The 15,508-nt window shown below is 37.4% G+C and overlaps 1 protein-coding gene across 1 annotated transcript in view; it reads right to left on the bottom strand.

The window, feature by feature from the left end:
* The window catches only part of CACNA2D3 (calcium voltage-gated channel auxiliary subunit alpha2delta 3), a 382,632-nt gene that overhangs the window by 31,145 nt on the left and 335,979 nt on the right, over positions 1 to 15,508 (bottom strand). The window contains exons 28-31 of the mRNA XM_058032041.1: positions 12,508 to 12,569; positions 11,595 to 11,639; positions 8,233 to 8,295; positions 5,569 to 5,639 (exon numbers count right to left, since the gene is read on the bottom strand). Of these exons, the coding sequence (XP_057888024.1) occupies positions 5,569 to 5,639; positions 8,233 to 8,295; positions 11,595 to 11,639; positions 12,508 to 12,569 (241 nt within the window). The remainder of the gene's footprint in view (positions 1 to 5,568; positions 5,640 to 8,232; positions 8,296 to 11,594; positions 11,640 to 12,507; positions 12,570 to 15,508) is intronic.

Consider the following 15,508-nt stretch of genomic DNA (forward strand, 5'->3'; position numbering starts at 1 on the left):
ATTTGAATTTGGATCATATTTCTTATGTAATTATTGCATTCTGATAAAGTCAATAGTTTCTTTAAATGCTCAAAGATAAAAATGTACTAAAAGACTGAAATCTGTACTCCCACAAATAACCAGAAATATAATTAATACTGAACCCCAACATGCTAGGTGATATTTATTGTAGATTGTCTTATGTTATTGCAGGGAGTATTCAGCAGTCTAAGATTGCACTATGATTAAGAGAAAGAAAACAAATAAATAATTGTACTTAGAACATTCTTCATTTAACAGGGAAAAAATTAATAAATTTTAGAGTGATGGCAGAAGGAAAGAGTTTTAATGAATAACCTCAAAATCATGTGGATCACTACAGAACTTGGAAAGGCTTGATATCATCTGTGGATGATACTGCTTTTAGTTAGATGAGTTTAGTTTGGGCAGATATATTTGAATCTTCCAGTGTGAAGGTTCTGATTCAAGAAAAATGAGAAGTCAGCTAATATATCCAGGTTTTAAAAAAGGAAAAACAAAAAGAAAGAAAAGGAGAAAATGCTTAGAAAGGTACATAGCTTTCTGAATAAAATCTGGAATAAGTTTTGGGTTTAAAACATTGCATTGCTGTCTCAGTAACTTTCAAAGTGGGCTGTTCAACACCTAGCTCAAAGTTTCTAAAGATGATTCAGACAATTATAGCACAGGATGTGCAACATATAGCAGTGAAAGCATTACTGCAAAATGTCCTTAAAAACCTGGAAACAAATAAGAATTTTGTAACATACTTCAAAGATTAGTGCATGAAGCTGAAAACCACGTTGAAATCTGAACACTGCAACATACTGAACCAGCTCCTGATTCTCTGTCACTATGGATGGTATTATATGGGTTCCAAGGCACTCACTATTTCAAATCCTGTTGTTTAGGTTTTATTCTTATAATAGGGAAGCAAAAGCCTTCCAGCCCTATTCTTTATAAAAGGTAGGAGAGCATTTGCACTCAAAGCAGTTGCCCAAGATGCTTTGGTGTTCCTGTGCTCAGGTTTCATTTCCAGGGTGTTCTTTTACTGCTAAAATCTTCCTGAGATTTTAGAAAATAGACTTTCTTCTCACTCAGAAAGACTTAACCCAGTGTTGCAGAAGAAAGGCTTCCAGAGCACCCTCTCTGAAGTGATTGTATTTCAGCTTTAAGTAACTGTTTGCAGCTGACCATGCTGCGTCCAGCTGATGATAGTGAGGGAACACAACTTCCTAAGCCCACCTGTGTGCCCAAATCCATGCTCTGTACCACAGTACCTCCCAGGGAACTCTGCTCTTGCTACAGAGGACATTCCTGAGACTTTCTGAGACCACCACACTGTCCCCCTCCACACCTGAAGTCCAGAGAGCAACTGTGTTCAGCATCAGCTATTTAGCACAACCAAAATGTGCACTGTCAGTTCATGTAACTTCAGCAGCCAAACACATCTGACTGAAAACCATTTTATTGTCAATTTCCTGATACAGTAAATGCCACTCTCCTACTTTTGAGCACTTACAATTGAGTATGAATCTGGTTCAAGAAAATTAAACTTCCAAGACCTACCAGCAGCACAGGATACTTTGGCAGATGCAATTTCTATTGCTTTCAGCCAGGTTTTCAGCACACCCATGGATTTCTACTAGGTAGTATAAATACCACCAATGATAATTGTAGCAGCTGAAAGGTCTTCAATGCATAAAATTTCAAATGTTTTGTCAGCAGTTCAAGATTTCAAATAATGTGTAGGAAAAATAAGCTTTTTACCATGGAAGTGAACATCCAGTCTACAGGAAAAGAAAAAATGCCTTAAAGACCTGAACAAAGCAAGCCAGTAACACAGAAATCCTAATTATTGACCCTGTGCTTTATTCAGGAGTCTGTGGAAAAATCAGTGATAACTATAGCTAGATTGTGGTGGGAAGATGTCCATAACTCAGACCTAAGGTGTGCAGCCTGTCTGGCATTGCCACAAGGAAGGGAAAGAGGGACAGTGCTGAATGTTGTGAAGAGCAAAGCAGTTCCTAAGCCTAGAGAGGCTCCTGTGGGGAGACAGCAGGACACTGCAGGAAAGCCCTGACTGTTGCTGCTCTGGCTCTCACATCTGCCCTGACAGATTATTAGTGTCCACAAGCTGCCAGGGTAATACCTTTCACCAAAATCAGTGGAAAGAATAAAACTAAATTACGGCATTTTGACAAAACAAACTTGTCATCACGTATCTTTGCATTTAGTGCTCAGCTATTCCCAATTGCCAATGTTCTCAAGGAATAACATGTATAAAAACTGCAACTCAGCCTGTATTTACAGAATATGGAATGAAAACTTCTTTATGTAACAAATATGCCTGTGTTTCTCCTTAAGTGTATAAACTGATTCTGTATATGAATACACTGCCTTAAAAGTAATATTTACAGAAACAAAGGCAAACAATGCCTAAAACTCAGATTAAAGACATTAATTTTAGATATCACAGGATGAAAATATGAGCAGAGCAGCAAGAAGTTGATAGACTGAGCCTCAGCTCCTGGGAAAGCTGCATTTCAGGGGTGTGCCACCTCAGTCCTACATCCTGACAACCTGGTCAAATGACAATATTGACAAATACCAAAATTACAAAATTACAAAATGCCAAATACCAATGCATAGACTCTTCTGTGTAAGAGGATGCCTGCTGGAAAGAGAACTGTAAGAGGAAATGATGCTGCTTCCATATTTTTCATATAGAATTGCTCAGTTTTCCTCCTACTGGAAAGGGTGAAAGTGTTTGGAAGTCAAGAGATGTTTCATTTTCTCTTAGAGATTTATTATGCTTATTTCTTTAGGGATCTCATTGCTTTGATAGCCCTTAATTTTCCTGATGTTAGTGTTGGTTTTTAGATTTTCATGGGTCAAGCTGTTGAATTTTTTTTTCACTGTTTTTATATAAACAAAGTGCTGAGAAAAACATAAAGAAACTTTTCTAAGTTATGTGAAGCAGATACTTTTCCATAAGCACATCCTAATTTATTTAATAATACATTTAAATCATATTTAAATTATTTAACTGTGTGCAATACTTAAGGTATAAGATAAACATGATTTTGCTAAATGAAATCATAGAGCATGTCACGTTGCTGTGCAGGCACTGATATAGTTTTTCTCCCTAATTATAAACCCCATAAACTAAGAAAATATACATACATACATATGCGCACATTATTCAAAAGAAGTACTGAGTTTAAAGAAATTGAGGAGGGAAGGAGGTATTTAAGTTCACTTTAAAAAATAAACAGCGACCATAAAAATTGAATTTCATCCTGCTGCAGGTTGAAAAGAAATACAGTCAGCAGCAAACAACCCCCTTTTGTTTAGCACTTCCATCTCAATCCTACAAAGCACTTCTATATCACTCCAAGTCTGCAGTAGATGGGAGAGCAGACAAAGAGTTATTTCATTCCTTTGTGGGTGCAGAGGCTGGAAGCTGGCAGGAATCACAAGGTGGGAGCACACACTGGCACTGCCCCTGGATCCCTGCACTGGAGGGAGAGGGGACCCCCAGTCCCGCGGCTGCTGGGGCTGACAGCAAATCTCCTGCAGGGCACATCAGGCTCCACAGAATCGTCTAAAGTCACCCCAGAGGGAGCACAGCCAGCTCCAGAGGGCAGGGTTACAAAATTCACCTGCTGGACTGTGTACATGCCATGTAAGGAGCAAATTGCAGGGAAGGATACTCTGGGCATTATCAGGAGGAAATGCAATGACAGAGCTCTGTCTCTGCTCTGCCCCCAAGGTAAGAGCAGCAATGACAATATAATGTGTGCAAGGCCCACCTGCTGCTCTCAGGGAAATCCCTCTGCTGACAGATCTTGCCACTGAACCAAGCATCCTTTTTATTTTCCTCTTATCTCATATAAATAAATGTTGAAAAAGCAAAATACAATCCCCACCCAGATAAATTAATAATCTTACAAATATTGTAAATGCATGTATTTTTATTGAGAACCAGCAAAGATTTCTTCTTCATATTGTTGGAATAATTTATTTAAAGGCCTCATCTAACACAGCTCAAAGAAAGTTTCTTGGAGTTTTTTTGCTGCTGCTATCTGCTGTAGGGGAAGTTGCTCACTTGCAATTACTCCACTTTGATTCTATCCCATCTTTAACTGATTTGCAATGGTCAGTTTATCATGGTTGAATAACTGGCTCATTGTGCTTACATTTTCTTTAGTATGCAGCTCAGTTACACCAACCTTATGCCTTCATTATCTCTAAATAATTAAGTACAAGACCAGCAAAATCCTATCCAATGGTCTGGTCCAAAGATCCACCCACAGCTCTCAAGCTATGCCTGTTTTCTCAATGGTGGTACCCACCACTGTCAATCACTGAGTAGATGTTTTGTTTGAAATGCCTTGTGGGGCAGGACTAAACAAATTGGGACAAGTTAAAGCGTTATCCCTTGGTTTTGACTGTGTTTTGTCCTTTGCATTAAGTAAAATGCTTCATCTCTTGTCCAAACAGATCCTTTCATTGCCAAATACAGTTTATAAACAGTGGTATTACTTCACTTCCTTCTACAGCATATGTTAAATATGTAGTGCTAAATGCAAAAAAGTCACCACCCTCAGGAAACGAGGATTGGGGATGATTCCATGAGTGCTAGATGCTCACATTTCAGGTCAGTCATTCACTGGCAGTGGTATCAGCTGCCAGGCACAGACACAGCTTAGGGGAGCTGATTTACCAAGCAAGCCCACAAACCAGAGAGGGATTCAGAGAGGCTCTGCACAACCCTCACAGGTTGTAACTAAACTCAGTGATGGATGGCAGCAGTGATGTCTCTTTTTATTCATACTAGAAATGCACAGGAAAATAAAAAGGAAAAGTATAAAAGGAGTTTTCTTGTGCTGAAGAGGACAAAGGGGTACAGAACAGCTCTTTGACCACATGAACAATTCTTAGACCTTGTGAAAGCCAGGAAGGCTCCAGTGGTGAGTTACAGGTTAAAGGGAAATTTTATTCTTAATTCCTCAGAGGGCACAATTTATTTCAAAGGACAACACAAAATCACTGTTAGTTTTGAATGTCACCATGATAGTGAGACCAGGTCAATAGTCACAACCACGTTCAAAGGTAAGTTAGCATGTGAATGGAGATGGATTACTGGGAGAACACATTTTCCCTTCAATAGCAGGACATTTTGCACTGTCTAGCTCAAGCAATCTCCAAATTTTTACAGGTCAAAATGATAATGTGACGTAAATGTTCTGCTTTAAAGCTGTTTAAAACTGCTCAGTAGTGGATATGGCCCAATCCCCTTTCCACCTGAGCCCAGTGGGAAGAGGAAAAGGACACAGTTTTAGCATTGCTGTCAAATAAACCATTGTTTAATAAGAAACTCACTCTAGGCTGACTCCAATACTCTCAATATTTGATGTGTATGAAATCAAATTACACTCAGGTTGTACAGAAAAGATACAGAGGTACAGATGAGAGTCCAGCCACACTGCCACTCTTGGCTTCTTTATACATGACTTTGATGTTTTTGTTAGAAAATTTTTTAAGAGATAAAATGTTAATTCTTACCTCTTAAAAGAGCCCATTGATAGTAACTTGTTCATCACAGCCCCTTCAACCTCCCCAAAAAAGTAACCAGTCTGTAAGGGGAAAATGCAAGGAATTACCAAAATGTGGATAAATGCAGAACAACACTGGATGCAGTTTAAACTGGCATATTCAGGATCTGGCAAGAGTGGCTTTGACAGCTACACAGACAGGTTTTCAGGACTGCTGCTACATAAAACCTGAAGAGGACTTCCCAGTCAGGGCAAATTGTTGGGATTATATTATTGCCCCTGAGCAGATGTGAGAGCTTAAACAATATATTGACGTACATTATATAACATCCAATATCAAAAATAAAAGCCTTCCAAACCTAAAGCTTGTAAGGAAAACACACTAATCTGATCACAAACTCTTGTGATTAAAATGTTACTCAAAAATATATAAACAGGTTGTGAGAGGATTTCATAAACAGTCATTAAAAAACATTGTTTATAATTCCTGTATGACCCGTTTAAGGAGCTGGAACAGTACATTTCATCAATCCTATAAATTTTAACTCCATTCAGAGTCATTTCATACTTAAAACCACTCAGCTTGATGAATTACTCATTTTGTCCCTATTCAGTACTTGTGGACTAATAAAAATAAATCTCTGTTGAGAAAACAAACATTGCTGTTATAAATTTGGTCAGCAAGATGGAAGTGACTCCATCATCTGCAGCCATTCCTGTGACAGTGGAAAATCTTGCAAGTACAGCACTTTTCTACCTTGGGAAGACCTGTTTTATTTTAGAGCCTCAGCTCCCAGGAGGATTGGATATTTCTCTTCATTGTTTAAAGGGAGAAATCCCACAATTTATGAGGGGGAAAGGGCACTACACTCTCAAATTGCATGGATTCCATAGGTTTTGTATGAACTAAACCCCAATTCCATTACAAGGAACTTAGCTGACCTCAAGTATGCACCTGGGAGTTGGCAGGCAGAAAAGTTACAGCCCCAGCTAAAAAAAGGCATTCCTCCACCTAAAAGGCAAGTATTGCCTTTTTTTCCCCCTTCTTTTCCTCAGGGGAACCTTGGAACATTTTCCAAAACATATGGGTATGTAAAGTCTCCTAGAAACACAAGGAACATGACTAAAAATACCAGCTTCAATAGCCCTGGCTGACTGATGAAGAAAGATTACCCTAACGATTGGAGAGGCAGGCAACGTCAAGAAACTCCAAACCATAAATGCCTCACATAACCTTAGATAGCAATAAACCTGATTTGTCAGCTTGTGCACCAGTCTGATGAAGACATTTCAGTGACAGTTCTCTCCACAAAAGCTCCCTTTGTAAATGCCAGCTCTCCCCCAAGCAGTTACACTCCGGTTAGCATTTTTTTAATACATCAGGATTTAGTTGCAACGCAGAATTACTCTGCCCCACAAACCTGATTCTTGGAGCAGTTCAGGTCATGTTTGGAAAGCTGATAGATAGAAAAACAGTGCTGAAGCAACCCCAGACAGGCCAGGAATTGGTAAGGCATCATCCCATTTCTCTACTCCTTCTCTACCCACAACAGTCTGTTTACTCACTATACATATATAAAATATATGTACACTATACTATATATAAAATATACACTATACTATATATAAAATAGACATACACGAATGTAATCTTATTATAAATTTACATAAACACAGAGACTTCCCTGCTGCCCTTCTTTGACTTGGATACATTTAACTAATAAAACAGGTCAGAATATATTTCCAGCCTACTTCTGGTGCAACAGTTGTCCAAACTATTCAAAGGAATAGTAATGGCTTTTATCAGGTGAGTACCAAAAGAAACATCTCTTCCTAATCATCACTGGCCATAGCCAGCTATGAGCTGGCCAATCACTGGCACAAGTCACAGCTCTGCATCTGTAAATAGCACCAACAACTGAAGGGGAAATGGCAAACAGGTTTTCAGTGTATCAAGATTATTCCATAATGAGTGTATTTCTTAGGTCATGCTCATCATAACAAAATTCAGCTGAGGGCAAAATAGGAGTGTGGCTATTCATATTCACAGTCCCAACACATAAAACAATTCAACTTCAAACAATCCTGGCCTGACTGAGGGACCATCCCATCAGTTTTCAGGCAAAAGTTAACGAGAATGGTGATGGTTCCTTTATAAGGTTTGCAGGACTGAGCAAAACATTCTATGATTCTGTGATAATCATATTTCTGGTCCTCTCCATTGTGATGCTGAGTGCTTAATTTTAATCCTTCAATGACTGTAATCCCCTTCAGAAAACAAACTCCTCAGCCAACAGCTCTGTATAATCTCATTATCTTAAGTTTGAATGTAAAAGCTCTGTGTCCTCCCCCTCTCCCTTCCCAACCTTTCCATGTGACAAAAATGGCACAGGGAGTTTTTTTTTTTTTTTGGAGTAAAAGCCTCTTACAGAAGACAGACACTTCTGTAGCAAGAAAGGTCTTTAAAGAGAACATTTATGAGTTTAAGAACAGACCCTGCTCCAATGGGAGAAAGAAACTGAGCTGCAGTGAGAATAAAGCTTATATTCTTTGTAGAGGGAATTTTTTTATGTTGCTAATTCCTTATCATTTTCAGATGGTGGCCTATTTTAAAAAAAAGTAATTTTAGATTAATCGATTACATGAGAAGTCTCAACAAAAATCTTACACTTACCTGTTGATAGTCTTCAGACACTAAAATAAATCCATTGTTATCTATTAGGTAACAGTTGATTGTCTGAAAAATAATAAAATACTATTTTAATTTTTGATTTTAGGACACAGCAATAAGTTAATTATATACTTTACTTGTAAGTCAATTATAAATGTCTAAAATATTCAGGTTTTTATAAGGTTTTACATAAACTCAAAATAAGTGTAGTCTTGGTTATGGGATATCATCCAATTTAATTTGTACGCTTTTTTCATGCAAAACTAAACAAAGATGTGTACAGAATTGGAGGATATAATATAATTACAAACAAACATAAAAACCAAAATTTTGTGGTTTCATAATCCCTTCTTAGAAGTTTTCCTTATAGCAAAGTTTGCAAAGGCAGAGAACTTCTGTGCTCCTGATGGCCTCCTCTGTATTTGGAGAAAAACATCAGCACAATGTCATTACCCTAACGATGCACTAATGAAAACACAGTGTCAGCCTGCAGAACCAACAGGGGACCAGGCAGTATTTTTTAATTTGTTCACTGGGGGATGGGACCAGAAACTTCTGTAAAAGAGGCCCCACAGGTCTCCTAAAGCTTTTCAAATTGTATTTTTAATTGGGAACTGGGTTTAGAGGCAGGACTGTTAGCTTTTGGTAGGTCAGACGTCTGAACTGTATAAAACAAGGTAAAGCCAAATCAGAGCTTCCCTCCACACACACATGCACCATTTTAACCTCACAGAATTACTTGCTACAGGCAAAGTTTTAATTACTGCACTTCAGAGTTTCAACATGAGGTTTAACTCAAACCCTGAAACCTTGATATAACCCACTTTCTCCTCAGGTTTGCCAAATAACTATCTCAGTGTTAAATCTTTATTGTATTTCTATTGTTGGTCTAAATCAGCAACATTTTTATCTTTGCTTATTGAATTTTCCATGACATTCGTATAAAAGGGAAAAAATAAGCCAAAAATGGCTTTCAATACAGGAATCCTCCTGGCTTTGTTTTTGATTCAAAACCTTTCCTGCAGCAAATGGGGAGATTTTCACAGAAATATGACAAATTATGCTTTCTGCTGTGCTCTGCACATCCAGCAAGACCACTGTGCTGTTTTAGGGAGGAAAGCAGCCCCATGCAGCTGTAGCTGTGCAAGTTGTGAAAATGCAGTCTGATGTTTCCAGAGATGCTCAGATGTGCCTGATTCTCATTCTGGCCACATATTAGCACTGTCCTGCGGGGCCAAAGAGGAGAAACTTGCAGAAATACTAGCTTGAAGTGAAGGTTTTAAAAAAAACCTGAAGCTGCAATCCGGCAAAAGTTGAGAATGAACATCATTCCCTAATGCAAATGCAGGATATTCATTCTAAAAGGAGAACCCAAGATACAGGCAAGCCCAGTGGCAGAAAACCTGTCAGAAAGGAAGTGGAAACAACTCATTTTCCACCTTTGGTCTGCTAGAAAGCCCAAAGCTGGCAGATGCAATGTGAAAAGCTGCTGGTGCAGGCCAGGAACCGAGCAGAGCTGATGCGCTCAGAGAGGCAGCTCCTCCATCCCAACGGGGTGGGAAGGATGGAATTTCAGATCCAGGCTCCAACTGCACAGCTCTGCTCTCCCCAAAGCCAGCCTGAAACCTCCCACTGACTGCACAGGAGAGGAGCTGAGTCAACACTGAGATCTTCTGAGGATACGTATTTGCAGTCCTCATGCATGAAAGATTATTATAAAGATACTGCTTTAGAAACAATATTTCTCCATAGTATAGAAAATAAATAAAAGAGGTCATGCTGGACAAGAAAAAGTGTAGGCTTATTTTCATAGTTTATGGCTTATGTGCTGTTGGGAAAAGTGGCTCAATTCAAGAATTAGTGGCCACGTCTCAAATCTGTAAGATTTGGTTACTCGCTAGCACATTTGTATCACTATAAAAGAAATTAATTTTTTAGCACTGTTATCGGAAACAGGCATAATGCAATAAATGGAATCTATATATTTTTGTGGAATGTGAAGATAAGAGGGTTTCTATTTCAATCCATTTTAGAAATATTAACTAGGAAAAAAAAATTCATTCAGAACCATTCATTCACCACTTGCCAGCAAGATAAATAACTTCCACTATTACTACTGTGTGAAAGAAGCAGCTTGTAATTTAACTTTAGCATGGACAAAGGGCAGCAGAATGCGTTTACTCATTACTAGCAAATCTCAGATTTCTGATACAAGTTTTATGCATGGGATAACAGCATTTGCATAGACTACAGCTGTATGAAAGAGCTCTAATTCGCAATGTTTCACAGGTATTGGAAGGGAACTATGCTCAGGTTTGCCCAAAGGTTCAAGTTCAGTGAATTTCAGATTTCAAGGGAACGTTCCATAGGCGTAGAGTCCCTGAGCTTGTAAAACTGCAGGCATGAAGTCCAGAATAAACACAGCAAGAATGTTAACTGAGGTCTGAGAGCACATCTGAACTACAGAAACTTTGATGCAGTTCAAGTCCTCTATGTATTTTTCACGGCTCCAGTGTACAATAACAGTAATGGAATGTAATGTGTATTAAGAAACCAAAAATGAAATAGAAAGAAAACAGAACATGCAAATAAAACATGAGGCATCAGGAAAACAAGAATAAATGAGCAAATTCAAAGTTCTCAAGAAAAAAAAAAAAAAAGTATTTTTAATTAATGGGCTGTCTCTATATTAGGATCAAAGGTATCATACCCTCATCACTTGACTCCCTTTATTTTTAATTATACTTACAATTATCATGTTATTATTAATAGTCATTAATATTTATTGACCATTGTGCCATTCAATTTGCATTAATGTCGTCATGTTTACTTCGAAATGCTTTAATTTATACTGTAAAAGTTCAGCAGATATTTTCTTGCCATTGAGAGAAGCTGTGAAAGTCAACAGACTCACCAGAGGAGCTGTGATATTTGTTTGAGTCCTATCAACAGTGTGTTTTGCCATTAAGGAAAAGTCTGGAATCTCTAAATCAGCAATGTCCACACTATTACTAAATTTCTACATGTATGGTTCCTGCTGGTGTCCAGCTGAAGACTTTAAACTGCTAGTGGCTTTTTTTTTTTCATTAACAATAAAGTGGATGCCTTAGCACTGCTTCAAATTATTTCCCAAAGTGGATTCACAAAGCAGAAATTATTGTAGCACATATTTGAGGTACTGGAGTCAGCCTTGTAATTCAGTGGGTACCTGTAACAGGCATAAAAAAGTCTCACTATCCAAACAGTGTAATATTTACAAGGTGATAAAGACCATAAGGTACAATGAGATGTTCGAATTAAATTCTTTAACTGTATCTTCTACTGGAGTAGAGATATAAAATGGAAAAAATCTGTTAAATACTTACTTCATCATCACAACTTATAGCACATCTGCCATCAAGAGATGCACACTACAGAGGATAAAAAAATAAAATCAATATTTTCAATTCTGTCTGTGATGATTAAAAAATAAAACTTTATATAAATTCATATGAGCAAAATTTTAAAGGAGATGATATTGATTACATCTTTATATAAATTAATTCTAAAAATGACTAGCAAACTTTCGAATTGTTCACCAAATGTGTTTTGTTTCTCTCTGCAGAGAAAGGGTTCATTCACACTGTGACAATTTCAGCTGCTTTAAACACCAGAATCTCCTCCATACTCTAAATCTTTGGGGCCATTCATAGATGAGAGAAGATTCTCCAGCAGGGGTGGGGCAGGGTTTATTTTCTGTAACAGCACAGCTACAGTCGATTCTCAAACCAGGGATGGCATCTCCTAATCCTCAGAAAGTACCTGATTATCCTCTTCAGTGAGTACAAATTCTATAATCCTTGAATGGTTTAGGTACATTTTATTGAGCAGTGTGAGTGCCAACCATGATTCAGTAATGTAGTTTTGTTAACTAACCTGATTACTTAGTGTTAGAGAGAAAACCTAGGTGAGAAGTCATGATTCTGCTATCATTAGAAACAAATTCCACATTTCTGTTTACTGTTTAGACTTTCTCTAAGGGAGATAAACCATGTACCAACAAAATAATTCCTTATGTATTGGGGCCAAAAATTAATAAACTTTCAACTTGCTTCCAAAAATCAAGAAACTGCTCTTCATCACTGAATTCTCCTTTTCTGTATCCAAATATAAAACCAGAACAAGTCTTCAAATACATTGCTTCTTTACAATATTTTGCTTCTGACAAGATCACCACTTCCACAGTTAAAAAACTGTTGTGGATTCAATGACAAAAAAAACTTTCAATTTAAAATGTACCTGTCTGCTTGCAGTCCAAAATTTTCGCTGGAAAAATTCAAGTTTCATCTGGATACCTACAGCTAGGAAAGAGAAAAATAAATAAATAAACCCAGCATGCTTAATTCCTTCAAAATTATTCTTTAAAATTAGTAAGGAAGAAAAGGTTTCATTATGAAAAGATAAAGTTAAACCTAAAATAGAAAACCCCAATTAACTAAATTGAAGAGACCGCAGAGTCTTATTTTAAACCATTTAAACAGAAAGATGCTAGTATAATGTGAAGAATACACATGGCAAACAAGAAAAAAAAGTTCAAATTGCATGTCTCCATAGTTAATATCAAAGAACCACAAGCTGAACATATTTATGTTCACACCAATTTCATTTATATTTCACTGATATCAACGTAGCTGTAGGGAACCCACACAATGTGTTTTCTACTGAAACTCGTGAAGGTTTTCTGAAACAACATGAAGATGCTGGTTGACACTTCAAGTGATGATTTGTTTTGAGGTCATTTAATACATAAATTATCAGCGGAACACAAAAAGCATTAAAAATGCGTTTGAAAAAATGAAAGTTAAGAGTATTATGTGTAATTCTGTAAAAGGGAAGTATCTGACAAATCTTACTGGCCATAAAATTTTTTTTAAATTATATTAACCATAATGAATTGCAATTTAAAAAAATAATTCTTCAAGACACTACTGGTTTAAGTTATATGTTTCTCATAATCTCAGGTGGGATTATGTTTTGCCAAATATCAATGACCCTTTCTTCCAGCCTGATCTGATGTCCCTATCACTGTTTCTATGGAAAAGCAATATAAAGCACTCAGGTTTGCAGAAGCTCCAAAAGCAGTTGGTTCTTCTTGTTTCACTGGCCCAAACTGAAATAATTCAAAAAAGTTTTAAAAGTCTGAAGATCTAACTCCTAGATATTAATGTTTTTTTTTTTAAATAAAGCCTCAAAAAAAAGTTGTTTTGGAAAACTGAATGAAATTTCATGTATTCATTCCTCCTCTAGGGCCAACAGCAGGAATAGTTTAAAAACATATTTATGTTTAGATTATTGGTACTTGCTTTTGCAAATGCACACACACTGATGTCATGCACATATTTGATTTTGTGTTAGCAGGTAGGGAAAAGTATGTGAAATGAAATCTGTAATGGACTGATACAATGGGATGTGAAATTACATAAGGAACTTTTCTGCTATCTGTAACTCATGGATGGTTTGGCTTCAGAGAGCAAGGAGAGGAATCCAGTTCTCCTTTTGAATAAACACCAGAGGAGACTCTCTAGCTACATTTCATTATCTATGAATTAATATTATGGTCCATGAGAAGATGCTGTCTGACAGCCAAGCAGCTCATTTGCTTCATCTGCTGCTTGCCTTTGGGTTAACTGCTAGCACATCCTACCTTTTTTTTTTTTTCTGAAATGCAGGCAAAAAAACACACACACAGGAACTTTCAGGAACTTTCCCCAAGGAAATCCCGTCACTTCTGGATGCTGTGTCAGCATGGGAAGCGTCAATCTCATGTTCTTGAACAGAGCTGTGTGCACTGTACTCAGATATTGCTCATTTAAGGTCCTGATAAGCTTAGCCCTTTGGAGTTCACACTGTTAGAGATACCAGCAACCAGAAAACTGCTGCTCTTGAAAAGTGTTAATGAAAGGTAATGGAAGTAAAATAAACATTAATTAAAGAGGCAAAACTCTTATTCTCCCCTAATGAAATTATATGTATACACAAATTTGAGCAGGATTTTGGACTCAATGAGCACAGGAGATCCCCCTCCCACTCTAAATTATCTTATGATTCTGATTTAAAGGTAAAAGTTTTGTAGAAAAGTGATCACTTTACATCTTAGAACCTTCCTTACAAAGAGAGTCAGTATGCGCAGGGAATTTTCTGTGTCCTGTACAAAACCTACCACACAACAGGATCTGAAACAGTGACAGGAGAATTACAGCAAAGCTCATCTGTGAAAGGTTCCACGAGCACGTTCCACTGAGTCACAATGGAATGCTGCAGCAGAACAACAATTGCAATGCTGGGATTAATTTCTGTGAAATGCAGAGCCTCCCTCTCCATGAGGATGAGAAGGGCCAGCTGCAGGTTTGGTTTCATAGCAGCAGCTCAAAGATTTTGATGCTTTCTTGGACAGACTGTGAGGGAAAATAAAAGATAGTGAGAAATATTGGGGTTGCTCTCACTTGAGTAGATTTCACAGTTTCAGCAGTAGGGTAACTTCTGCAGAAACTGAAGGTATAGGCATTATCAATTTAGCTACTGCCTGCCTTAAAAGAAGAAATCAGTTTATTTCTCTACCTACCTTCAAAAAGAGTTGTATCACTAATCTCTGAGGTACGATGGTATTAAAGAGGGTAAAACAGAAACCATCCACTCTGGTCAAGGTAATGCAACATTACAACAGCAACATTTTAGGATATTCCTCTTGTGAAGTAATTCCTCAATTAGTTTTGAAATCCTTTCACTTGGTATTAAATAATGAACATGATGTCAAGTACATGATGGCTGGACTTGATTTACAGTTGGGCTTGATGATCCAAAGGGTCTTTTCCCATTTAATGATTCTGTGATCTCTACCTGTGCTTGCAGGGTATGAGGAGAGAACACATCTCACAAACATGGCACAGTGAAAGCAGCATTAGGCAGTTTTTTTGAGAGGTCTACCTTAGTATGAGATTTTAATCTCACAATTTTGTCTTATTTACACATCGTTCCCTGCACAATTCCACATAGGATCTTCCCTGTCACAGCTTCTAAATGTTCTATATCCTACATAATATATAATAAATGAAAATTACTAATAGTTACTAAAACTCAGCCAAAAATTATTTGAATGCCTCCAGATTTGAAAGAATTAACAGTGTTAAGTATAGGAAATTACTTTCTTTTCAACCCCTCATGTGATACTAAAGCACTTCTGCAGGTTTTTTCCTCCTGAGCTTTTCAAGAACTTTGTGACTAGAACATGACATTTTTTTTT

This window comes from Melospiza georgiana, chromosome 11 (assembly GCF_028018845.1).
Source record: "Melospiza georgiana isolate bMelGeo1 chromosome 11, bMelGeo1.pri, whole genome shotgun sequence".
Classification (NCBI taxonomy): domain Eukaryota; kingdom Metazoa; phylum Chordata; class Aves; order Passeriformes; family Passerellidae; genus Melospiza; species Melospiza georgiana.